Here is a 24,875-nt window from a genome sequence, read left to right as displayed (position 1 = left end):
TTTAATCGGATTTTTTACCTGCAAGAGTTAGTAAGCGTTTCACTTGGTCATTGAAATTGTGTTTAATATAAGCGATTCTTCTCCTCCTTACTTATTTGAGTTGTCAATCAATACTACGTCAGAATGACGTAACGTAACCCGCATTAATCTGATCGATTTATCTGTGACATCGTTCCACTCTGTGACCGTTTCTGATCGATTTAATTTTATGGCGTTTTTTTTTTAAATGGACCAATCAAGGCGCTTAAACGATCAAACGTCATAAGCGCTGTCTGCCTTATTATATACATTTCCCCGAATTTAGTAGGAAACCCAATCTCTTTCCAGAGGAACTATGGGATAGGTTTTCCAGGCAGCATCCTGCTTCATGTCTCCTAAGACAGCCAGCAGAACCTCCTTCAGAAAGCCCACGAGATCAATGAGAAGGAGGCTGCGGGCAATGCGAATTTAGTAGGAACAAAGCTCTTTCCAGAGGAACTATGGGATAGGTTTTCCAGGGCAGCATCCCTGCTTCATGTCTCCTAAGACAGCCAGGCAGAACCCCTCAGAGAGCCACAGAGATCAGGAGAAGGAGGCTGCTGGCAATGCGAATTGTATAGGAAACCACAGCTCTTCCAGAGGAACTATGGGATAGGTTTCCAGGCAGCACTCCCGCTTCAGGTCTCCTAAAACAGCCGCAGAACCCCTTCAGAAGCCCACAGAGATCAATGAGAAGGAGGCTGCTGCAGCAATTTAGTAGGAAACCCAAGCTCTTTCCAGAGGAACTATGGATAGGTTTTTCAGGGCAGCATCCCCGCTTCATGTCTCCTCAGACAGCCAGGCAGAACCCTTCAAGAGCCCACAGAGATCAATGAGAAGGAGGCTGCTGGCAATGCGAATTTAGTAGGAAACAAAAGCTCTCTCCAGAGAGAACTATGGGATAGTTTTTCCAGGGCAGCCATCCCGCTTCTGTCTCCCAGACAGCCAGGCAGTACCCCTTCAGAGAGCCCACAGAGATCATGAGAAGGAGGCTGCTGGCAATGCGAATTTAGTAGGAAACCAAAGCTCTCTCTCCGAGGAACAGGGGATAAGGTTTTCCAGGGCAGCATCCCCCGCTTCATGTCCCTAAGACAGCCAGGCAGAACCCCTTCAGAGAGCCCACAGAGATCAATGAGAAGGAGGCTGCTGGAAATGCGAATTTAGTAGGAAACCAAGCTCTTCCAGAGGAACTATGGTATAGGTTTTCCAGGCAGCATCCCTGCTTCTGTCTCCTCAGACAGCCAGGCAGAACCCCTTCAGAGAGCCCACAAGAGCAATGAGAAGGAGGCTGCTGCATGCGAATTTAGTAGGAAACCAAGCTCTTTCCAGAGGAACTATGGGATAGGTTTTCCAGGGCAGCATCCCTGCTTCATGTCTCCTAAGACACCAGGCAGAACCCCTTCAGAGAGCCCACAGAGACAAGGAGAGGAGGCTGCTGGCAATGCGAATTTAGTAGGAAACCAAAGCTCTTTCCAGAGGAAACTATGGGATAGGTTTTCCAGGCGCAAGCCTGCTTCATGTCTCCTCAGACAGCCAGGCAAAAACCCCTCAGAGAGCCCACAGAGATCAATGAGAAGGAGCTGCTGGCAATGCGAATTTAGTAGGAAACCAAGCTTCTCTCCAGAGGAACTATGGGATGGTTTCCAGGGCGCATCCCTGCTTCATGTCTCCTCAGACAGCCAGGCAGAACCCTTCAGAGAGCCCACAGAGATCAATGAGAAGGAGCTGCTGGCAATGCGAATTTAGTAGGAACCAAAGCTCTCTCCAGAGAACTATGGGATAGTTTTTCCAGGGCAGCATCCCTGCTGCATGTCTCCTCAGACAGCCAGGCAGAACCCTTCAGAGAGCCCACAGAGATCAATGGAGAAGGAGGCGCTGGCAATGCGAATTTAGTAGAACCAAAGCTCTTCCAGAGGAACTATGGGGATAGGTTTTCCAGGGCAGCATCCTTGTTCATGTCCTAAGACAGCCAGGCAGAACCCCTTCAGAGAGCCCACAAGATCAATGAAAGGAGGCTGCTGGCAATAGCTAATTTAGGAAACCAAAGCTCTTTCCAGAGGAACTATGGGATAGGTTTTCCAGGGCGAGCATCCCTGCTTCATGTCTCCTCAGACAGCCAGGCAGAACCCTTCAGAGAGCCCACAGAGATCAATGAGAAGGAGGCTGCTGGCAATGCTAATTAGTAGGAAACCAAAGCTCTCTCCAGAGGAACTATGGGATAGGTTTTCCAGGGCAGCATCCCTGCTTCAGGTTCCTCAGACAGTCCAGGCAAACCCCTTCAGAGAGCCCACAGAGATCAATGAGAAGGAGGCTGCTGGGCAATGCGAATTAGTAGGAAACCAAGCTCTTCCAGAGGAACTATGGGATAGGTTTTCCAGGGCAGCATCCCTGCTTCATGTCGCTCAGAGACAGCCAGGCAGAACCCCTTCAGAGAGCCCACAGAGATTCAATGAGAAGGAGGCTGCTGGCAATGCGAATTTAGTAGGAACCAAAGCTCTCCAGAGGAACTATGGGATAGTTTTCCAGGGCCAGCACCCGGTTCATGTCTCCTCAGACAGCCAGGCAGAACCCCTTCAGAGAGCCCACAGAGATCAATGAGAAGGAGGCGGCTGCAATTGCGAATTTATAGGAAACCAAAGCCTCGTCCAGAGGAACTATGGGATAGTTTTCCAGGGCCATCCCTGCTTCATGTCTCAGCAGACAGCCAGGCAGAACCCCTTCAGAGAGCCCACAGAGATCAATGAGAAGGAGGCTGCTGGCAAGGCGAAGTTAGTAAGGAAACCAAGCTCTTTCCAGAGGAACTATGGGATAGGTTTTCAGGGCAGCATCCCTGCTTCATTTCTCCTAAGACAGCCAGGAGAGACCCCTTAAGAGAGCCCAAGAGATCATGAGAAGGAGGCTGCTGGCAATGCGAATTAGTAGGAAAACCAAGCCTTTCCAGAGGAACTATGGGATAGGTTTTCCAGGGCAGCATCCCTGCTTCATGTCTCCTCAGCAGCCAGGCAGAACCCTCAGAGAGCCCACAGAGATCAATGAGAAGGAGGCTGCTGGCAATGCGAATTAGTAGGAAACCAAAGCTCTCTCCAGAGGAACATGGGATAGGTTTTCCAGGGCAGCATCCCTGCTTCATGTCTCCTCAGACAGCCAGGCGAACCCCTTCAGAGAGCCCAGAGATCAATGAGAGGAGGCTGCTGGCAATGCGAATTTAGTAGAAACCAAAGCTCTCTCCAGAGGAACTAGGGGAAGGTTTTCCAGGGCAGCATCCCTGCTTCATGTCTCCTAGACAGCCAGCAGAACCCTTCAGAGAGCCCACAGAGATCAATGAGAAGGAGGCTGCTGGCAATGCGAATTTAGTAGGAAACCAAAGCTCTCTCCAGAGGAAATGGGATAGGTTTAACCAGGGCAGCATCCCGCTTCAGTGTCCCTTCAGATCAATGAAGGGGGCTGCTGGAAAAGCAGGGAGGGAGCACTCTTCCCAAAGATTCTCTTTCCAGGGTTGGAGGAGAAGGCAGATTCCGTTTGAGAAAGAGAGGGGAAAGGCTCTATCCCCCCCCCCATTGATCAAGCCTTCCTTCCTGTCTGGGCGAGATCAGATGCCTCCTCGCGAGGAGGCTCCCTTCCCTGCCTGGGCGAGATCAGATGCCTCCTCGGAGGAGCCTTCCTTCCCTGTCGGGCGAGATCAGATGCCTCCTCGCGAGGAGGCTTCCCTTCCGGCCTGGCGAGATCAGAGCCCAAGCGGGCAGGGAAGCCTTTTGAGAGGAGCCTTCCCTTCCTGCCTCTACTCCGTTAGAAATGGTCTCCCCCACACAGAGGGGAGGTTGCAATCCACCGGGAGAAGCCTGTAGTCCTTGCAGATGGCAGCGCTGGAGCGCCGGGACTTCAGGCGACTTAAAGCACTGAAGAGATAAGCGCCTGTAAACCATTAAAATAAAAATAAAAAAATCCTTACTCTTATTGAAAGACCACAGCGAACAAAGGGGTGAGGGAAGCAAAAATGGCGACAAGCCACGACGGATGGGGACAGAAAGGGCAACTCCCCCAATGACAGTCCACATCGCAGCAGCTCCTCCCCATCCTCTAGCCCGATTCAAATGCTTCGTTCTCATCTAAAACTCCGGTTCCTAACTCGAATCAAGGAAAAAACACTAGGAAGACCCTAGTGTTTTTTTTAACACGCGTTAAATGAGGAAAACACGGATTTAAATTTTAACCCCTTCTGGATTCGATTTCTTGGAGGGACTATCCGGTTGTCAGAACTGTCTAGATTTAAACCGAATCCTAATGGGCACGCGGCCTAATGAATCAGATTCAGAACGCGGGGTCCCCTAGTGGGAACAAGCTCTTATAATTTTAAAAAATTAAATACATAAATAAACCGGGACAAATGTAGACATCTTCAATGGAGGGCACTTTTTAAATAAAAATGGAGGACACACAAAAAAAATTGCTGATTTTTTTTTTAAATGTTAAGATAAATGCATGTTTCTGAGGCTTCTATAGACAATTGCCCCACCATGCCCCTCGCACGAGACGCGCCAAAGGCCCAGCGCAATCGGCAGCAGGACCAGGCTGGGGCCGGTCCCAAGGCCTTGCCGGGCCACACGAGCCCGCAGGCCGCAGGTGCCTACCCTGGTCTAGAGCAAGGAAAGTAATAGTGCCATTCTATTCTGCTCTGGTCAGGCCCCACCTGGATATTGTGTCCCACTCTGGGCACCCACAATTCAAAATAGGACACTGGAGAAACTGGAGCGTGTCCAAAGTAGGACGACTAAATGAGAGAAGGGTCGTGGAAACCATGTCCTATGAGGAACAACTTAGGGATCTGGGAGATTTAGCCTGGAGAAGAAGAAGTTAAGAGGTGATTTGATAGCCTGTTCAAATATTTGAAGGGATGTCATATTGAGAGGGAGCAAGCTTGTTTTCTGCGCTCCAGAGAACAGGACCCAGACAATGGATGAAAACTCCAGGAAAGAGATTCCAGCTCAACAGTAGGAAGACGTCCGACAGTAAGGGCTGTTCCACAGTGGAACACACTCGTTCCTCAGAGAGTGGGGGACCTCCTTCCTGTGAAATCTTAAGCAGAGGCTGGATGGCCACTGTCGGGTATGCTTTGATTGGGAGTTCCGGCATGGCAGAATGGGGTTGGACGGGATGGCCCTTGTGGTTTCTTCCAACTCTATGATTCTTTGTTTCTATGATTCTATGTCAGGGTTCAAGTCCCTGTTCGGCGATGGAAACCCACTGGATGAACCTGGGCAAGTCACACTATCTCAGCCTCTCAGAGTCAAAGTCAAACCCCCCTGAACAAACTTGCCAAGAAAACCCTGTGATAGGTTCGCCTTAGGATCAACATAAGTCAAGGAGTTGAAAGGCAAACAACAACAAAACATCCATTTTGGCATTTTAGTCCAACTCTTGAGAACAAATTGCAACCTACGTCGAGCAAAAAAAGTTTCATGTCTAGTCAGCCCGCAGTATCCATGGATTCTGCATCCACGGTTTGAACCATTTTTAAAATAGATAAATTCCAAAAAGCAAACTTGATTTTGCCATTTCTTATAGGGACACATTTTACTACACCACTGGATAATGGGACCTGAATATCCACGGATTTGGGTATCCACCAGGGGTCCTGGAACCAAAATGCAAGCGGATACCAAGTCCAATGGCATACATAAAATCATAGAGTTGGAAGGGACTCTAAAGATGAACCAACCCAACCCAACCAGGAATCCATTGTGTTTTGCCTCTGAGAGATGGCCCACAACCTGTTTAAAACTCTCCAATGTAGAGAGAGTCTACACTTCTGTTCCACTGTCTGCCCCTCTTAGTGTCAAGAGTTCTTCCTAATGTTATTTGGAGTTCCTTTCTTGTAATCTGAATCCACTGTCTCTATAAATAAATGGCATATAACAACTCTGGTGCAGTGTTACCAGGCATTACCTTTGACTCCATTCCCCTGCCATTTCCTCATTCATTGCTCTCCTTTTGAGGGGTAGTTTAAAAATCCCATGCCTTTCTTCATGTCCAACAGTGAAATAATAAATGGGGCAAACACTATGGAAAAAGCCAGTAAAAATCTCTTAGCTCAAATATCAGAGAAAAGGTATACAAATGCACATTTTCAATAACAAAAATATAAACAACTAGAGGAGACATGTGGGAAATGAAAGGCGAACCACGGGACCCTTCATTCCATCCATGGTGGCCGGCCCCCAGTCCTGACCCCCTCCTTGCTCTCCATCCACAGATAACTCGAAGAACTATTCGCTCTACCCTTCTACTTGCACCCCGCACACTACTTTATTCCCGTATGATTGAGGCAGGGCGTGGCTACACAACAGTCCGACTATTCTATTACATGCTTGCAGCACCAGCATGCTATTGCACCAAGTGGGAAGAAAGTTCAACATCGTTGTTCAAGACTGGTTGCTAAAGTGAAGTAGAACCGGCAGAATTAGATACAACGACACTTCGTATGAACCTCAGGACAACATAGCAAAATTTGGCAAAGTGGGGAACAGGTTTTAGGAGAATATATAAAGTAAACACTGGGTATAATAGTAATTAGTGACTAGGATTAATGTAATTAAGAAACAATGAAATATCGGGGTTGGTTTTTTGGGGGGGCACTATGCCGCAATAATCTAGTGGCATAGATAGATTTTGGCTCAGATATCGATACAACTTGAGACAGTTTGAGAAGTCCTGATAATGCAACTAAGTATTATTAGCATGGAAGCCCGGAAAGAATGTATAAAGACAATGATGAAGAAACGCATGACAGTTGGTGGGCATATGTTGAATGTTTGATGGTTTTTAAATAAGAATAATAATAATAATAATAGATTTTTTTAAAAACTGTGTGTGCATAGAACACTGGCTAACCAATCAGAGGCGTTGAGGTCCAGCCAATAGGATGGGGCTGGGACATTTTGAAAATTCCTAACCAAACATAAACCGGGACCCCCTAGAATTACTTCTTGAGGCGTTGCTTGGCCTCCCCAAAAGACACACCAACTGCCATACTTTAGATTGGAAAACCAACTGCTTATATAGGAAGCCGAAAGAGATAAGAGAATTTTATGCTACGGGCTTAAAGTTCAGAGGAGAAAATAAAACAGACGTCCAAAAAAATGTTTGATAGAACTGAATAACAGCATGCCCAACAAGAACTGGGTACATCAGTCCAGGCAATTGAATTATAAATATAGGAATTTCATTAGCTGGAAATGAATGAACTTCAACTGGAATGCAGATAAAGTCTCAAGAAATAATAAGTGAAACATCGAGACAAAAGATTTCCATACTGCCTATCTTGTCCTCATGTGCCCCCCATACTATACACTCAAGAAGGCCGGTAGTTTTCCAGACGATTTGGTTAGCTGAACATTGCAAACTTATGGAAGCTTTTACCGAATTTAGATTAAATATGATGGATACGCAGACAGAGACGGAAGAATTTAGAGGTATTCCAGCAAAAAACGTACTTGTGTACAGTGTTGCCAATTTCGCGACTTTCAACGCAAACGGGGACGTTTTTCAAGCTTTTCGGTGTGATTTTCGCGCCTGGATCGAATTCAGTGCCTTTTCCGTGAATTTGGCCGCTTGCCAGCTCAGACGGCTGGAGTTTAACAGTCTTCAGCCAATCAGAGAGAGGGCTGGAGAAAAACTCTCTCTCTCTCCTCTCTCTCTAATGACTCCCCTCTGAGAGCCAGGACGGACAGCCCAACCAACCCCAACGGTTTGGAGAATAGTTCACAATCAGAGAGAGGACAGGCATTCTCAGGCTCCTGGGGCAAAAAAGTGCGGAGAGAGCAGGAGTGAGGGATCTGGATGGCGTCTCAAGGCCTTGGTTTCCAAGTAAGACATAAGTTTTTCAGGCACACAAAGGCAATATTTTGACAATTGTACAGGCTTGATGTTGTGGACTTCTGGTGGCTGAGAGTGACATTTGAATTTTTGAATTCTGAGCCTTGGCAGAGTGGCCCAAGCTACCTCTCAAGGGGCGTTGTTGTACTGTGAGGTGGACCATTTGGGTTGTTTGATGTGAATGCGATGTCCATGAGTGTGTGTGTGTGGTTAGTGACTAATAGCCTCGACATGGGCAGAGCACCTGGTCAGTTGGGCTCCCTGCCCTGTCTTCCCAGAATTTTGTTTTTGTGGATCTCTTTTTCGTTCCTTTTTCCACTGCCATCCATACTGCAGAATATTTTATCGTTTTCCTGTTCCTGTCTTGTAGTAATGTTTTTAAATGATTATTGGATTGTAACTTTGTATGTAATGTTTTTTTAATTTTGTAACCGACCTGATCATATCCATGAAGGGCGGGATTAAATAAATTTATTATTATTATTATTAGTATTATTATTATATCCAGTTTTGTGACCACATTTAAACTTCTCACTGGCTCAGTGCTTAGGAATCCTGGGATTTTTTGGTGTCACACAGAGTTTGCTGAGAGAGAAGGGGTAAATGTTCTCCGAAAACTAGAATTCCAAGGATTCCTGAGCACTGACCTGGCAAATTAAAAGGGGTTTCAAACTGGATTTATGTCTGCAGGCGGTGGCAATCCGAATACATTTCTATTTGGTCACAAAGCTCCCTAGACCCACTTCAGGTCAAAATAACATCTTAAAAGGACGGAAAGTTCTTTGTTGGTTCAATGTGTTTTGAGAGTTGAAATAAGTTACAATTATTTTTAGTCAATTCTGTTACGTTTATTTGGCAAAACATACCGCCATTTTAACATTATGGAATTTTCTGGGAATTGTGACGGAATAGTCCGTGTGATCTGGGGGGATGCAGCGGGTTTTTGGACAAACATTTCCGGGAATTATCTCCGGAGGCTTGGTGGCAACACGCTTGTGTAGAGGGTGTCAAAGAGGTAGAGGACCTTGTTCATTACATGTTATTTTTGTCCTCTCTAACCAAGAACCAGAGAAAGGTTCATCCCACCTAGATAGAAACCAGCCCCAGTCGAACCCACAGGATATTGATCTTTCCCCTTCTACTGGACCTGAATAAATAGGTAACCTGGAAAGTAGCTTTGTGTTGCATTAGCAGCTAAAAAAAATCAGGGAACAAGTAATAACGGGGATAAGCCCATAAACTGTAAAGGCGATGATATATTTGACAAAAAATTTAATAGCATAATGACAATTTGTTGTTTGTTTATTTAGAAATTCTGTACAGATACCCGAGGTAACTACATTACGAGATAATGTACATGGATTGTTTACTGTTATATTGGTAGATGTATTGTTGTACTTGTTTGTGCTGTGCATGACCTTTGGTCAAAAGCAAGAAAATTTGGATTGATTTTGAACATTCATTGTCCGTTGGTTTTGACAGTTGGTGGACAGTTGGGATTTGACAGTTGAGGGAAGCAGTTAGTCCAAGAGAGGACTGGGTTCCATGAGTTCCTGAGGGAAAGCAGTTAGGGCTTGGATCCTGAGAGTGAGGGTTTCCAGGGTAGAGAGTACGGTGGAGGGGAGAGTCTTGAGTGGAAGGGCTCACCTACCGTTATACTTCCAGACTCTAGGAAAGGGAGTGGCTGGAGGTGTGATATCCTGCGGGACAGTGTTAGCCTGTGGTGACTGTTAGGTCTAAGTTTAGAGAGGAACTTAATAGAAGGAGGGAGTGGAAATCTTAGGGTATAAGGAATTGGGATTAGCTAAGATTTATAACACCAATGTAACGATAACAAATAGAAAGTAAAAATTACATAAGATATCAGATTAAGACCAACGCGGTTAAACGTTCCTGTAAATAAAGATTTATTTGTGTTGATATCAGAAGGGACTCGCCTGGAATTGTGTTAATTCCACGCTACTCACAATTAAAAACACGGGTGGCGCGGAGGGATAACAAAGTCCCAAGCGCCCTGCCACAAATAGAAAGGTTGTGCGTCACATAATTTGGTGGCAGTGTTAGGTTGAAGGGTGACTAGACGGGGCCTTCACATAAGGGATGGGCACAAAGAAAACTTCGTCACAACCATGTCTATCTTGATTCCCCTTCCCAGTCCCCCCATAAAGAGCATCAGGCTCTATATGCCAAAAGGCCGGGCTAGCTGCAAGGATTATGGGAGCTTTAGTCCAAAAAAGCAAGTTTCCCCAAGTTTGGCCTTTACCACGAGGAGCGGAATGTCAAAACAGCCTCGCAACTTCACAGCAATCTTGATGGATCACAACCACCACAAGTAATTATTATTATTATTATGATATTATTATTATTATTATTATTATATTATTGGTATCTTTGGGATGGCTTTAGGGACATTGGTGGGCTGAGACTGGCGGGAAGTTCCAGATTTTGTGCCTGCTCTTTGTAATGTTGTTGTTGTTTATTGTTGTGTCATTCGAGTAGTTTCCAACGTCTAAGGTGAACCTATGCACGGGGTTTTCTTAGCAAAGATTGTTCCAGGGGGCGTGCCTTTGCCATCTTCCATGAGCCTGAGAGAACGTGACTTACCCTAGTCACCCAATTGTTTTTTGGCGGGGTGTGGATTCGAACCCTGGTCCGCCAGAGCCCTAGTCCAGTGCGCGACCTACTGTACCACACTGTCTTAGGAACGGACTAGGAGCCGGATATTAAAAAGTCTCTTCAGAGCTGGACAATATTCTGGGATGAACAAAACTTGTATGGCTCCCTAAAAGTAAAGAAGGCCAAGACAAAATCTGGTGATCGTTTGATCCTCTAAAGGCCACGACATAATGTTGTGTTGTTTGTTGTGTACCTTTCATGTTCGTTTCCAACTCAGTGACCGAACACAGTTGTGATTTGTTTTTTGTGGCAGGTTACTGCTTTCAGGACCAGACCATCATTTTCATGGCTGAATTGGAACCCAGGTCTCCCAGAGTCGTGCATCTGCACAGTAGAAATAATACAGTCTGACACCACTGTTTATCTGCTTATGGTGCTGCAACCGACAGAATCCTGAGATTTGTAATGTGTGAGGCCAATTGGCAACGTTTTTGGGCAGAGGCAGCTAAACACCTTACAAAGTTAGAAATCCAGGGGTTCCATAGGATCAGCCATAGCACTTACAGTGGTGCCAAACTGCATGCGGTCTGCAGTTCAGATGCCCCCTGTGAAAGCTAGTAAATAACCTCTTGTACTACAAATTCCTTTTGAACCGGCTCAAGGTGGCTGCAGGTCCCTTTTCATACTGAGACCAGAACCAACATGGCTAGATCGTCTGAATACTTAAAAGTATGGTGAAACTGCTTATTTCTAAAGTAGATGAACCCATCACAATCTAAAACTCCAGCCACTTCACTCATGCAACCTATAAATTTGTTGTTGTTGTGTACCTTCAAGTCTTTCCGGACCTGAGGTGACACCAAGGGGAATCTACAGTAGGTTTTTTCTTAGCAAGGGTTTGTTCCGTAGGGGGTTTGCCTGGCCTTCCGCTGAGGCTTAGAGAGTGTGAATTGCCCAAAGTCAGCTGTCATGGACAAGCAGGGATTACACCACACGGCTGTCAAGCAAATAAAATAACTTCCCATTTCCGCATAGGTCCCATTTCTTTGCAGGATGAGCCCCATCAATGTCCATGGCCCAGCCCCATTTGAAACATTTCCACAATGTGCAAATGACAGCCTGGCCACATTGTCAGGGGGTCCCTCTCCTTGGCAAAAATGTCTCCTTCATCTTAGCACCTGCCTAGGGATCCCATCCAAGGGAGGAAGCAGAAGAAAGTTATGCTTTGAAAAAAATGCACAGCAACGCACCTATATCCCCTAAACTGTAAATGTGGCAAAGACACCAAAAAGATCATGTGGGGGGGAAAGGGGTTTCTCCTTCTTAGGAGCTTTTGAAACAAGAGGCTGGATGACCCATGTTGTTGGTGGTTGCTTTGATTTTGAAGTCCTGCATGGCAAAGGGGGGTTTGGATTGGATAACCTGTGGGGGATCTCTTCCGAACTCTAGGGTTCCTATGATTCTCTGAGGAGTGGCACTCAAAGAAAAAGCAACCCTCCAAAAGCTAGAAAGGTGCATAGAGGTGCCTTAACATTTCGGGGACCCTAAAAGAGATCACAAAGTGAGTGACCTCAACAATAAAATCTTTGGATCTAAGTATGGACCCCCTTATCATGGGATCTTGTTTAAAAATGCACAACATGTGGCCTATATCCCTCAAAAACTCAAAAAGGAAACCTCTGGATCCTAAGCAAATGGGGTCATGGGATGTGAAGAATGCATGGAGTAAAAAAAATGCACATGTGCCCTATACCCCCAAATTGCTAGAAATTGCATAGAGTTCATCAACCTTTTGCTGGACGCCTAAAAGAAACTAGAAGTGAGTGGAACGCAAGCAAAACCGTTGGATGCTGATGCATGGGACCCCCGTGCATTGCACAGTGTTGCACCATCCTTCCTTCATGCCCCCCTTTTTCTGTGTAATCCCTGGTGCATGGATTGCCTTTCCTGCTTTGCAAGTTGCAACTCACCCCCCTGCGGCTTTGCAGATTTAATATGGTCTCCCATGGCTCTGGCTGGCTTGCCTTCTTGTGTCTGGCAATTGCCTGCAAAGGCGAACAGTAAGGGGCAAGTCTTCAGTCCTATCCCGCCCTCTTTCTTAGGCCTCGCTGGAAGCAAAAGCAAGCACATCAGAGTAAAACCCATCATGTGCTTAGAATTGTTTTAACAAGCAGATATTTTCATCCTGTTGAAACCAGTTCAGTATGCTTCGCCTTCAGTGCGGCCATTAGTAATCTGTAATTGGTTGTTGTGATCGACAAAACCCAGAGAAGTCCAGCAATGGCTCCTCTTCATCCTGGAGAGAAGTGATTCAAGTGGGGTCCCAACAGGAAATGTAAGATACTATAGTGAAGGGCAAAAAAATTTGAAATGCATAGATATAGGAGGCGACACCTGGCGTTAAGGAGACCTACATGTAAAGGATGTGGAGTCCTAGAGAGCCCACAGTTGAACATAAGTCAACAGTGCAATGCAGCAGCTAGAAAGTCAATGCAAGTTTAGACGGCATCCCATAGGGAGTAGTGTTCGAGATCATGGAATAATAGTGACACTCCTATTCTATTTTGATCAGGCCCACCCCATATTGTGTCCAGTTCGGGCACCACCATTAAAAAAGGACATTGAGAAACTGGGCAATATCCAAAGGAGGGGGACCAAATGATGAAGGGTCTGTAACTTTGTCTTATGAGAAGCAGATTACGGAGCTTAGTATGTTTAGCCTGGAGAAGAGACAGTTTAAACGGTGGTATGTTAACTGTGTAAAGTATTTGAAGGGAGTGTCACATTAGATGGAGCAGCTTGTTTCCTTCTGACACAGAGAACAGGACCTAGGCAATGGACGCAAGCTACAGGAAAGAGTTTGCACCGCAACATAGGAAGAACTTCCTGACCGTAAGAGCTAGTCAACAAAAATGGCCTTTGATGTCACTTGCGCTCTAAGTTTTCAGGAATCGTTGGAGTCGGTGACCCCCCCCATTATTATTATTATTATGAGTAACCTTATTATTTATAAGCGCTGTAAAATTACAGTGCTGTACAGACAATCTTTTTTAGTTTCCCACTGCCCTTTTAGTTTCGCCTGCCCTCGGGAACCGTCTAACGAAAAAAGATTGTATGTACAGCGCTGTTAAAATTTACAGCGCTTCATAATTCTTGCATCACATTGAGAGAGGAAAGAAAAGTAATCCGCCCCTTTCCCTTTTCTGTATCCCTGGGGCGCATTCATACTACAAATTGATATCATAGAATCCGAGATTGGAAGAGCAGCCAAGAGTAATCCCATCCACCTCCCCTGCCTGCAGAAGCACAATCAAAGCAACCCTATCATTCCCACTTTAATTGCCCAATACTTCCTTTTATGGAGATGGGAACGATGAATAAAGCGATTCTGAAAGCGGGATAACAACAGTGTTATTTTAATTCGATTTTATTAAAAGCGTTTTATTTTAATTCGTATCAAATCCTAAGTGGGAACAAGCTCTTAATTATTTATTTTTTGGCTTCGGCCCCCCAATTGTCTGAGGGATAGCAACCCGGCCCCCGGCTGAAAAGGGTTGCCTACCCCTGCTCTAGACACTATACTTCTATTGATGCAGCCTAAAATCGCATTGGCTTTTTTAGCTGCCGCATCGCACTGTTGACTCATGTTCAACTTGTGGTCTACTTGGACTCCTAGATCCCTTTCACATGTAGTCTCATTCAGCCAGGTGTCGCCCATCCCAAATCTGTGCATTTCATTTTTCCGCCCTACCTTACTTTGCAGAGTTGTAGTCCAACACTCAAACCACTACACCATGCAGGACTAGGGCTGCACAAATTCAAATTTCCATGGGGCTTCTCTGTCAAAGTTTATTCTGTGATTTAGGTTCAGTCGCTCCCTATTTGAAGAGTTGTGGTATGGATAAAATGACTAAGGATGTGATATTGTGTATTCCACTCTAAACATATTGGACAAAGGACAGAAAAAAAGTGTAATAAAATCAACAATTCAACATGAATTTAACATGCAGCCCTGTATACACTTAACCAGGAGTAAGTCACATTGAACTCAATGGGACTTAGCTTTTTGGGAAACTTGCATAGGACTGAACTGAATTGCTATCATTCAAGATATTGTTGGGTTGCAACTCTCAGCAGCCCTAACGACCATAACCAATGAGGAAGAATGCTGGGAACTGCAGTCCTACAACTGAATGGAGAGCTGAATGATTCCCATCTCTACAATAGACAGTTCCCTCCAAAACCTAGAATTGCATAGCATGGAGCCATGGCAGTTAAAGTGGTGCCAAAGTGCTTTATTTCTGCAGTGTAGATGAATCCTTTGAAAATCTTTAAAATACATTTTAGTCTTTTAAAATTGGTGAAGCGGTCTTGTTTACACGCTTTTAAATGAATCAGCTTGGTTTTATTGTATATCACCCTGCTGTCTTTAGATAGAGGGTGAGATATAAATACTGTATTTTAATAAAAAATAAATAGATGAGTTCATTATCTGTAGATAGACAGACACATAGAAAGATATTATTTCATATCTGGTGACCTAAATGGAGGAAGAGGTGGCATTAAGGCAGAGGTGGGAATCTTGTTACTGGATTGCAAGTCCCAGCACTCCTAGCCATTGCAGATGGTGATGTGGTGTGCTGGGAACTGCAGTCCAACATTTGCAAAGCTGTGTGATTCTCACTCTTGCACTAACGTTAGCTTGCGTGACCCGGCCAACTAACTGCTGAGGTTTAGTAAAGCGATCCTAATTAGTTTGCAGCATTTTGAGGTCTCTCCAGGTTGTTTTAATCCAGCTGCACAAAATGCAAATTCTTGGTATCCAACTTTGCTGAGAAAAAAAGTTGGCAGAGAAAAGGAAAGATGAACAAAATCAAGCTTTCTCATTGTTGGGTCCCCAGATGTTATGAGACTATGGTGCCCATTGTCCCCAGAAGGTAAGAAGTTTGGCTTGTGTTGATGGAAATTTTGGTGCAACAACAACTTGGGACTACATAGTTCAGAATATAGTTAAATCAGTGGTTCCTAAACTTTAGCCTTCCATTTGTTTTGGAATTCAACTTCCAGAAGCCCCAGCCAGCTTGACCAACATTCTTGAATTCTGGAAGGTGAAGTCCAAAACATGTGGAGAACCAAAGCTTAGGAACGACTGGGTTAAAATATGGTTTTCCTTTCATACTGTATCATCAACATGTATGTCTTCGCTTGAACAGTTAGTCTCATTTGTTTCTCTTTCTTTCAGCGAAATGAATATTTTCTTTTGCTGGTCACACAATTTGCAATTCAGGTATGAATGATCTCTTTTAACTGGAGATCTTCTCATTTTTTGAGCATCACCAAGATATCTTCATGTGAAATCCAGCGGAATACAACCCACAAAGATGTGCATTTCTCATACAATGGATAAGAGTAGCCTCTTTTGTCACGATCCTTTCTGCTTAGATATCCTTTGAAAGGGTAGTAGCAAATATTTGGTTTGTTATTTTTACTCAACAGACTTGCTTTTGAGGAGTAATTGTACAGTTGAAAACTTCCAAGAGTCCTTTGCGACTGCTGTATGGGGACATTGCCTCTGTTTAAACATTGGCGGACAAAATGGCTACTGAACTGAGGTCTGGGGGAGTTGTGAACTTCTCCATCCAGAATGTTCCACAACATGGTGTCAATGTGGATCGAAATATGGCGGAGGAAGCCCGTGCAAAGACCGTAGATGCTGAAGGGGAAAGGATTACCCCCCGGGTAATCCAAGTAGGGACTATTGGAGAGTTTCTAGGTTGGGTGGCTCCCCAAGATTTGGTCCAAGGATCTGAGGAAGGCTTGGCTCAACGCTGGGAAGCCCAATGGCAGGAGGTCTTGAAGGCCGTGCAGCCCGTTCCCATTGAGTGTGGGATCCAACAACCGTCAAAAACATTGCCCTGGGACTTGAGCGGTGTAGTCACAGACGGCAAACAGTGGCCGAACGGAGAAGTGGTGGCCCAGCTCTTGGTGGACAATGGTGCAACTTTTCAGGGTCCAGATTTTGGAGGAAACAGGGTGGTGGCGAAGGAAGGGGCCACGGGAGAAGACCCTGTCAAAACTGAGGCCCAGCGGCGACATTTCCGGCAGTTTCGCTACCTGGAGGCTGTAGGTCCTCGGGAGGTTTGCAAGAGGCTCCGGGAATGTTGTCGGCGATGGCTGATGCCGGATAGACGCACCAAGGAGCAGATCTTGGAGTTGATGATCCTGGAGCAGTTCCTGACCATCCTACCTCAAGAAATGCAAAGCTGGGTCAGAAGCCACTATCCCCAAGTCTGCTCTCAAGCGGTGGCCCTGGCAGAGCATTTTCTCAGAGAACAGCAGCAACAAGTCAAGGTAAGAGGCAGGAAGCCTTTCTATACAGGATTGGATTAAATCTTGGTTTAAACCAAGGCTACACTGCAGAATGACTGCGCATTGATGCTGCTTTAACTGCCATGGCTTGATGCTCTGGGATTCTGGTAGTTTTGCATGTTTAGCCTTCTTGCTGAGAGAGCTCCGGTGCAACAGCAAGCTACAAATTCCAGGATTCCATAGAATGGAGCCATAGCAGTTGCAGCTGTGCATCGTTTCTCCAGTGCAGATGCAACCTAAATGACCTTAAAAGAAAATCTCCTGTTTTTAAAAATTGATTATTCATATATACAGTGGCCCCTTGGTATCTCCTGGGGTGTGGTTCCAGGACACACGCGCACACACACACCCCAGTGGATACCAAAATCTGGATGCTCAAGTCCCATCGTATACAATGGCATAGTAAAATTATGTCCCTTATATAAAATGGCCAAAATCAGGGTTTGCTTTTTGGAATTTATATATTTTTAATGTTTTCAAACCATGAATGGTTGAATCTGTGGATAAAGATAAAGAGAATATTGCCAGTCCAAAAGAGGGCACCTGTACAGCCTCAACATCCAGGTTGTAAAAGCAAATAAATCCAACTGTAGGATTCAGCCATCCACTGTTTGTGGCTACAGACATACACACAAATATGTATGTATGTTGTTGTGCGCATTCAAGTTGTTTCAGACTTCTGACAAACCTAAGGCAATCCTATCATGGGGTTTTCTTTCAAGATTTCAGAAGAGGCTTGCCATTGCCTTCCCCTGAGGCTGAGAGAGTGTGGCTTGCCCATGGTCACCCAGTAGTTTTCATGGCCCGGCATCCTACATAATGCAGCCTAGGATCGCATTGGCCTTTTTAACTGCTTCATCACACTGCTGACTTGTGTTCAACCTGTGGTCTACTAAAACTCTTAGATCTCTTTCGCATGTACAGTACTGTTGTCAAGCCAGGTGTCCCCAATCCGTGCACTTTATTTTTATTTTATTTTTTTGCCCTAAAAGCAGAATGTGGATGCGACCTGGAATATTTTCCTCCCAGTTTCACTATAAGACATAATGGCATCCCCCCCCCCCACACACACACCAACATACACACCCAGGCTAAAGGGCAAAGTAGGTAAAGCCAGCTGAGTTGTTCCAACATATGTGTTAGAAAATTCCCTCAAACACCTCTTCCTAACTTTTAGGGTGCTCTTTCATGACACCCTTCATCTGCTACCTGAGATGGCTGCCTCAGTCTCCCTCATGATAAGGATGGAAGGGCTGGCTTGATGGTTATCGTTTCTGCTTTTTTCAAGGTGCTGGCGCCATGTGAGGAGGTGGTTGTAGTCTCTCCTGAGACAGACTGGACTCCATTGGGCTCAGGACTAAGCAGACCAGTCCACAGGGAAGCTCAGCTTTTCAATGGTCAGGAACTCAGATCATCAGGTATGGTGGAAGATGCTTTTCTCTGGGCTTGGAAGTAACAATGGTCATAGAATCATAGAGTTGGAAAAGACCACAAGGGCCATTCAGCTCAACGCCATTCTGCCATGCAGGAACTCACAATCAAAGCATCCTTGACAGATTGCCATCCAGCCTCTATTTAAAGACCTCGAAAAATGGAGACTCCACCACTGGTCCTTAACAGTGGGCAAAGTGTGGCCTAGGGAGGATTATGAGGCTGTTTTTTTAGAAGGCCAAAGGGTCTCTAGTACACCCAGATTTTTTTAAACCAACTACAGTGGGACCCTAGTATCTGCTGCAGTTTGGTTCCAGGACCCCACCATGGATACCAAAATCCATGGATGCTGAAGTCCATGGATTACAATGGACTTATATATACAATGGCATAATAAAATTGTATCCCTTATATAAAATGGCAAAATCAAGCTTTGCATTTTTTAATGTAAATATTTTTCAACTATTTTTCAAACTACGGATGCTTGAATCTGCAGATAAAAATCTGTGGATACGGAGGGCTGACTGCACAGTTATGCTTTCATTTATAAAGTTGACATATTCCTGGGCACTGATCCTTTAACAAAACATTTGGTAGCAGAGGCAGAAATAACATGGAAAGAACAGAAATAGAATCTTTCACCGAAGAAAAAGAAGAGCAGTTCAACATGTTTTAGCAAACTTTAGCAAACTTTTTATTGAGTACTAAAAAATGTGTATGTGTAAAATGAAGCAGCCAGTAAGCATTCTTACAGTACCAACAGTACCTATATTGAACTGTGGATAAGTTGGCTCAGGGTTTTTTTGGTCACGTTTTTGACTGAAATTTCTAGACCAAGACAGGAGACTGGTCTCTACTGACTCTCAGCCAAGGCTTTTCATCTGTTTTTTGTTTTTTAAATCTTGTCTATCCAAAACCCAATCTCACTTTCTCTCTCTTCTGATCCAGGGAGCATCAGATGCCCGGATGCTTATGCTCTTTCTTCCAGCAAGAGAACCATGAATGAGAATAAGGTGGACACATCTCATCACCAAGGCATTTCCGAACTGCCCGTGCTCCTCGGGACTTTATCAGGACAATCCGACCTGCTTGAGATCAGCCATGGGCTGGAGGCGAACGAGAATGGGACGGAGCCGCTTGAGGGGTGGGAGGAAGCCACCCTATGCAGCGAAGGCGTATATGAGACAGTAGTTCGCCTGGAGGAACATGGGCACTGGTGCCTTGAATGTGGCGAAAGCTTTCTGGACGCCTTGCAACTGGAGAGGCACCAAAAGACACAGCATTCGGGGCGTAAGCGTCCCGAGTGCCCGGAGTGTGGGAAGAGTTTCCGGGACCTTTCGCACGTCCTTCGGCATCAGACGGTTCACACAGGCGAGAAACCGTATGCCTGTTCCGAGTGTGGGCAGAGCTTCACCCAAAAACCAGCTCTGAATAGACACCTGAGAAAACATTCAGAAGACAAGGACTTCCCAGGTACAGAGCGAAACCTGTGGTTTTCATCTAATTGAGTCTGCAAATGTTACTTTTTTGGACTACAGCTCCTAGAATCTCCCCAGCCTCCTCTCAGTACTTGCCATTCTAAGACAGCAGGGTATACTTAGCTGTCACATGGGGCAGTTTTGGATTGTTTTGGATTCTTTCCATTGTAATTTTTGAATATGTTTAGTGTTTCTTTGGGTGTCCTGAAGCCTACTAATATTTCCCTTTCGTACATGAATGGTAGGCTCTGTTTTGACTGCTAAAGATCCAGATTCAAAGGATGATTTTACTATTAGTATCATGACACGTAAAAATGAGATCCTCCATATTAGGGATATTTAAAAAATGAATTGCAGCCCCTGAAGACTTCCAGGAGAGATAATTATTTCCTTTGCAGGGGAGGGAGAGGCAGAACATGGGTGATCCAGAGAGTCAAGAGGGATGCCGAAATAGCTGCTAAGTTCTGCAGGTCGCCAAAGGCCGTAGGTGGGCCAAGAGCTGCTCTTTGTCCACCTCTGATAAAAATGGTAGTTCTTCTCAATCTATAAAGGTGTAAATCATGTGCTGGCATTTGTGGGGGCTTTTCAAATGAGCCAGAAGTGGGATTCCTTTTCAAACATGCAATCATTCCATGCACCTAAAGATTACAGTTGGCCCTCTGTATCTACAGATTCCTTATGTACAGATTCCTCTTTATTCAGGCCATGGATAGTAGAACCCAAAAGCAAACATTGATTTTGCCATTCTATACAAGAGACACCTTTTTATTATGCCATTGTATTTAATAGGACGTGAGCATTCACAGATTTTGGTATCCACTGGGAGGTCCTGGAACCAGACCCAAGCAGATACCAAGGGCCCAGTGTACCACATGTCTGTCTGTACCTACTTCTCAAATTAAACACTTCATATGGTTTTATATATATACATTCAGACTGCTCTTGTTTCTGGCTTTACAGGTTTTGAAATCACCATCAGGCCTCCAAGGAACCACATAGGAGGTCGCAAACGTCCCGAATGCCTGGAGTGTGGGAAGAGCTTCCGGGACGTTTCTCAAGTCCTTCGGCACCAGACAGTCCACACAGGAGAGCGGCCTTATAGCTGCCTCGAGTGTGGCCAAAGCTTCACACAGAAACCTGCTCTCAACAGGCACAAGAGAAAACATCTGGAAGGCAAACACTACACAGGTAGGGACAGAGCAAGTCCTTGTGGGGAGGAGGGATCAGATCCTGCCGATCTGAGAGAACCCACTTCAGACCTGGTGGATTTTTCCAGATTTCCATATCCACATCACATCACCATTGTTTGGTGGCTTTTGTATAGGCTCCCCCCATTATAAAAGGTGGTGTGCTGGTGATGGCTATATTTAAATATATCTTGCCATTTTCCTAGTTTGGAGGTGCATCACACTTTAGAAATAATGCAGTTTGACACCACTTTAGCTGCTGTGGCTCCACCCTAGTGATTCCTGGGATATGTAGTTTTGTGAGGCACCAGCAGTCTTTGACAGTGAAGGCTAAAGATCTTGTCAAACTACATATCTCAGGAGTTCACAGGATGGATGGAGCTCCATCGCTTAAAGTGACCAGAAATGCTTCTGGTCATTCACAAGGCAGATCAGTAAATAATGATTCATCATCCCTACTCCTGCTGAAGACAAAGTTCCACAGTTTGAGTGTGGATTTGTTCAGGTCCTGAACTAGTTTGTTCTGGTGGCAAGAGGTACATCTACAGTTAAAGTTTGCATGCCAGTTGAACCTATTCCTAGAGATGTCTGATCTTGCCATGATGACACATGCCTTACTTATATCCTGTCTGAATTATTATAACATACTCTATATTATTTTTACAGTGTAAATAAAGCCTGGGACGCAAGGCAGCTTGCAGGAGTTCAAAGAGACACAGCTAAAAATCCACTGAGCACAAAAGTTAATGATTTAATTGAACTATCAAAGAATTAAAACTTATTTTTTAAATTTATAAGCCATTTAAATAAAGCAGAAAGCAAAAAATCCAGCATATTTTGGCCCATTCCTCTTAAGCAACTAGTCTGCCAAAGTGAAAAGAGTTTAATCCTGACATAATTTTTTGTGGGTTTTTCAGGCTATGTGGCCATGTTCTAGAAGAGTTTCTTCCTGACGTTTTGCCAGCATCTGGCTGGTACCTTCTTTGAAGATGCCAGCCACAGATGCTGGTGAAACGTCAGGAATAAACTCTTCTACAACATGACCACATAGCCTAAATTGACCACTCTCTTTCCGCTCAACTGTTTCCCCCCCCCCCAGCTTTTTAATAAGCCAGGTAGGACAAGGATCTAACACATGTGGCTCTGATCTCTCCAAGAATCCTGTCCACAAATGGAAAAGTATCCATTGTAACTGGACAAACAGGAGCCAAAGCTACGTGCACGAGATGTGCATCAATTATAGCATCCAAGTCAGAGTGGATCTAACATAACAAGAACATCTCTTCTGAGACATAGCTATGTTAGTCTAGAAAATTGGTATGCAAAAGATCGCTTTGTATACTGAACAATGTCTGTTATAGCTGAATCCTATATGAGAGATATGTAAGCGCAAGCACTGTAGTTCTCAAAAGCAACATACTCCTCCAAAGCCTGTTGCCATAAAATAAAGGTGAATGAAATGATATTTTAATTCATTTTGCTTTCCTTAGATTGTCTTTTTCTGGCTTTTTTTCCACAGGTGATGAGGAAGTAGGTGTGAACCTAGGAAACAGCCACACGGCACCGATAACACCACAAGAGGACATCGCCAGTGTCTTCAGCAATAGAGACACCTTGAACAACTGGCCGACCAAGAATGAGCATCTCAGACCTGTGGCAAGCATAGCTGGAGGATTGAAAGACATGAGGAGAAGCCTGAGCCGCAGGGGGCAAAAGAAGCACTGGTGCTTTGTCTGCATGAAAGGGTTTCGGGACAAAGCGGACTTGGTTCGGCATGAGAGGATCCACACGGGAGAAAAACCTTACACGTGTCTGGAGTGCGGAAAAAGATTCACCTACACATCGAGTTTGTACAAGCATCAGGCGACCCATCGGCAATCGAACAATTCCCAGAGGAACCAATCCAAGGAAGGCGACTGCAGCAAAAACATTCTTTCAAATGTAGAAGTTCCTGAAAATGGGGCTGGTGGAACATCAAAGGATAGGATAAAAGTGAAGGTAGAGGACTGTGATGACAAATCTCACACAGGCCCAAGGCTCCTCTCTATGGGAAATTTAGCTGAGAGGTGAAAAGGGAGGGATGGTGTTTACTATTTTGAACATAGCCAATTAAACAGTTGTCTTTAGTTCTCACCCTAGGGTTGTCAGAGTGAAAACTGGAGAGGGCTCCTATTCTTTTAACGGTTGTGTAGAAGAGGGAATTTCAACAGGGGCTGCTTATCACACACAGGTAGCAAGCCATACCTGCTGAAATTCCCTCTTCTATGTAAATATTCACAATCTGGAGCCCTCTTCAGTTTTCAGTCTGGCAATGCTGGTTCAGGCCAACAGCTTGTGTGTACATATGTATATGGATGATTTTTCCTATGTTCAACTGTAATTACAATATAGTATTAATATTAATAATAATTATTATTATTTACGGTAGCACTGGGTTTTGTTGACCTGTGTCACAAATACTATCTTCTTTCTCCGTTTCAATAAAATGTTCAACTGATTCTAATTCGCACACGTGCATTGCTTGTCACGCTAAGGACATAAAACCAGCTGTGGTGGATGAGCCCAAAGGTGCATCTCAGGAGACAGTGAAGTCCAGCAATACCAAAATTGCAGTTGGTTTCATCACCCTTCCGTGGGTAGTTTTTAATTTGCATTTGCTGAGTCCTGATTTTGTTATTTTTCAGGACTGGTAGCTAAACTCTGTTACTTTAATTATTTCTTCTTTCCTGTTGAAGTTGTCCAGGTATTTGTGGATATCAGTGGCTTCCCTGTGTATTCTGACCTGATAGTTGTTGGCATGGTCCACCCAGGGTCAGGGGTTTTCCCAGCAGACACTGATCACTAATTAAACAGACACTAATCCCCTTTGCATATCCTCCCACTCTGAGGCCCTTCCATCAACAACAGAACAATACACAGATTAACATGGAAATCACTCCTCCCTACCTAGGATCACACAGTATAGATACCCCAGTCACTTCCATGCCAGCATTCTCTGAAGATGCCAGCCACAGATGCTGACAAAACATCAGGAATAAACTCTTCTAGAACACAGACACATCCCACAAAAAATTATGGATGTCGGAGATAAAAGCCTTCGACTTCATATTCCTTTTTTCTTAGGGAAAGATAGGAAAACAAGATAAGGAACATTTAATCTAGCCTGACCTTGCTCCTAGGCTAAAGGTGGATGCAGAGCAGATTGGAGGGTGAGCCCTGGCACAGCAACATCTGGGAGGGAAGGAAGCAAGCTAATTAGGTAAATCCACAGACCTCCTGGAGAGTCTTTGTATGTTGCAAAAATGAATGAATCTTAGGAAATTATGGGAAGCTGGTGGTTTCCTAAGTGAGCACAATCCTTTCTTCTTGCCTATGGTGAAACCCAGCAAAATTGGAGAATGTGCAGTTTGATTTCCTGCATGGAGATGACCTATGAAAACTGGAGACTCAAGGCCAGGTCCTTAGATTTGGCAATGCTACTCTTTAGTTAATAAATAATAATACAATTTTTATTTGTATACCGCCCTTCCAATGATCAGGGCGGTGAACAACATAATAAAATCAAATACTGTACAGTAAAACACAACAAAATACACATAGCAAGTACTGTACAGTAAGATACACAAAATACACATATTAAAAACGAATTAAAAAACCCCATCAGCCAACCATCTTGCCAACAAAAGAGGGAGGAAGGCCAGCTGGAACTTCATTCGGGGAATGCAGCTTGGAATAAGAAGGTTTTTAAATCCCTTCTGAACTGAGCCAGGGAGGTGGCCGAGTGGAGCTCTGTGGGCAGCGTGTTCCAAAGGGCCGGGGCAGCGATGGAATACGTCCTCCTCATTGTGGAGGTAAGCCTGGCCCCTGGAACCCTAAGTAATTGCTGCCCAGAAGTTCTGAGGGT

At 44.7% G+C, this 24,875-nt stretch overlaps 2 protein-coding genes across 4 annotated transcripts in view; both read left to right on the top strand.

Moving 5' to 3' along the window:
* Nucleotides 1–23,469, top strand: part of LOC121921866 (zinc finger protein 436-like) — a 31,466-nt gene extending 7,997 nt beyond the window's left edge. For 2 of the 3 annotated variants that reach the window (XM_042450524.1, XM_042450525.1), the window contains exons 2-6: nucleotides 15,749–16,857; nucleotides 18,164–18,293; nucleotides 19,255–19,779; nucleotides 20,745–20,972; nucleotides 22,491–23,469. In XM_042450524.1, the coding sequence (XP_042306458.1) occupies nucleotides 16,102–16,857; nucleotides 18,164–18,293; nucleotides 19,255–19,779; nucleotides 20,745–20,972; nucleotides 22,491–23,041 (2,190 nt within the window). In that variant the 5' untranslated portion in view covers nucleotides 15,749–16,101 and the 3' untranslated portion in view covers nucleotides 23,042–23,469. The remainder of the gene's footprint in view (nucleotides 1–15,748; nucleotides 16,858–18,163; nucleotides 18,294–19,254; nucleotides 19,780–20,744; nucleotides 20,973–22,490) is intronic. The other variant, XM_042450526.1, reaches the window with a different exon arrangement.
* A 1,318-nt stretch (nucleotides 23,470–24,787) lies between these two features.
* The window catches only part of LOC121921814 (zinc finger protein 11-like), a 14,567-nt gene continuing 14,479 nt past the window's right edge, over nucleotides 24,788–24,875 (top strand). The window contains exon 1 of the mRNA XM_042450394.1: nucleotides 24,788–24,822. The gene's annotated coding sequence lies outside the window, so the exon portion shown is untranslated. The remainder of the gene's footprint in view (nucleotides 24,823–24,875) is intronic.

This window comes from Sceloporus undulatus, chromosome 2 (assembly GCF_019175285.1).
Source record: "Sceloporus undulatus isolate JIND9_A2432 ecotype Alabama chromosome 2, SceUnd_v1.1, whole genome shotgun sequence".
NCBI classification, from domain to species: Eukaryota; Metazoa; Chordata; class Lepidosauria; order Squamata; family Phrynosomatidae; genus Sceloporus; species Sceloporus undulatus.
This window is presented reverse-complemented; position numbering and strand designations above follow the sequence as displayed.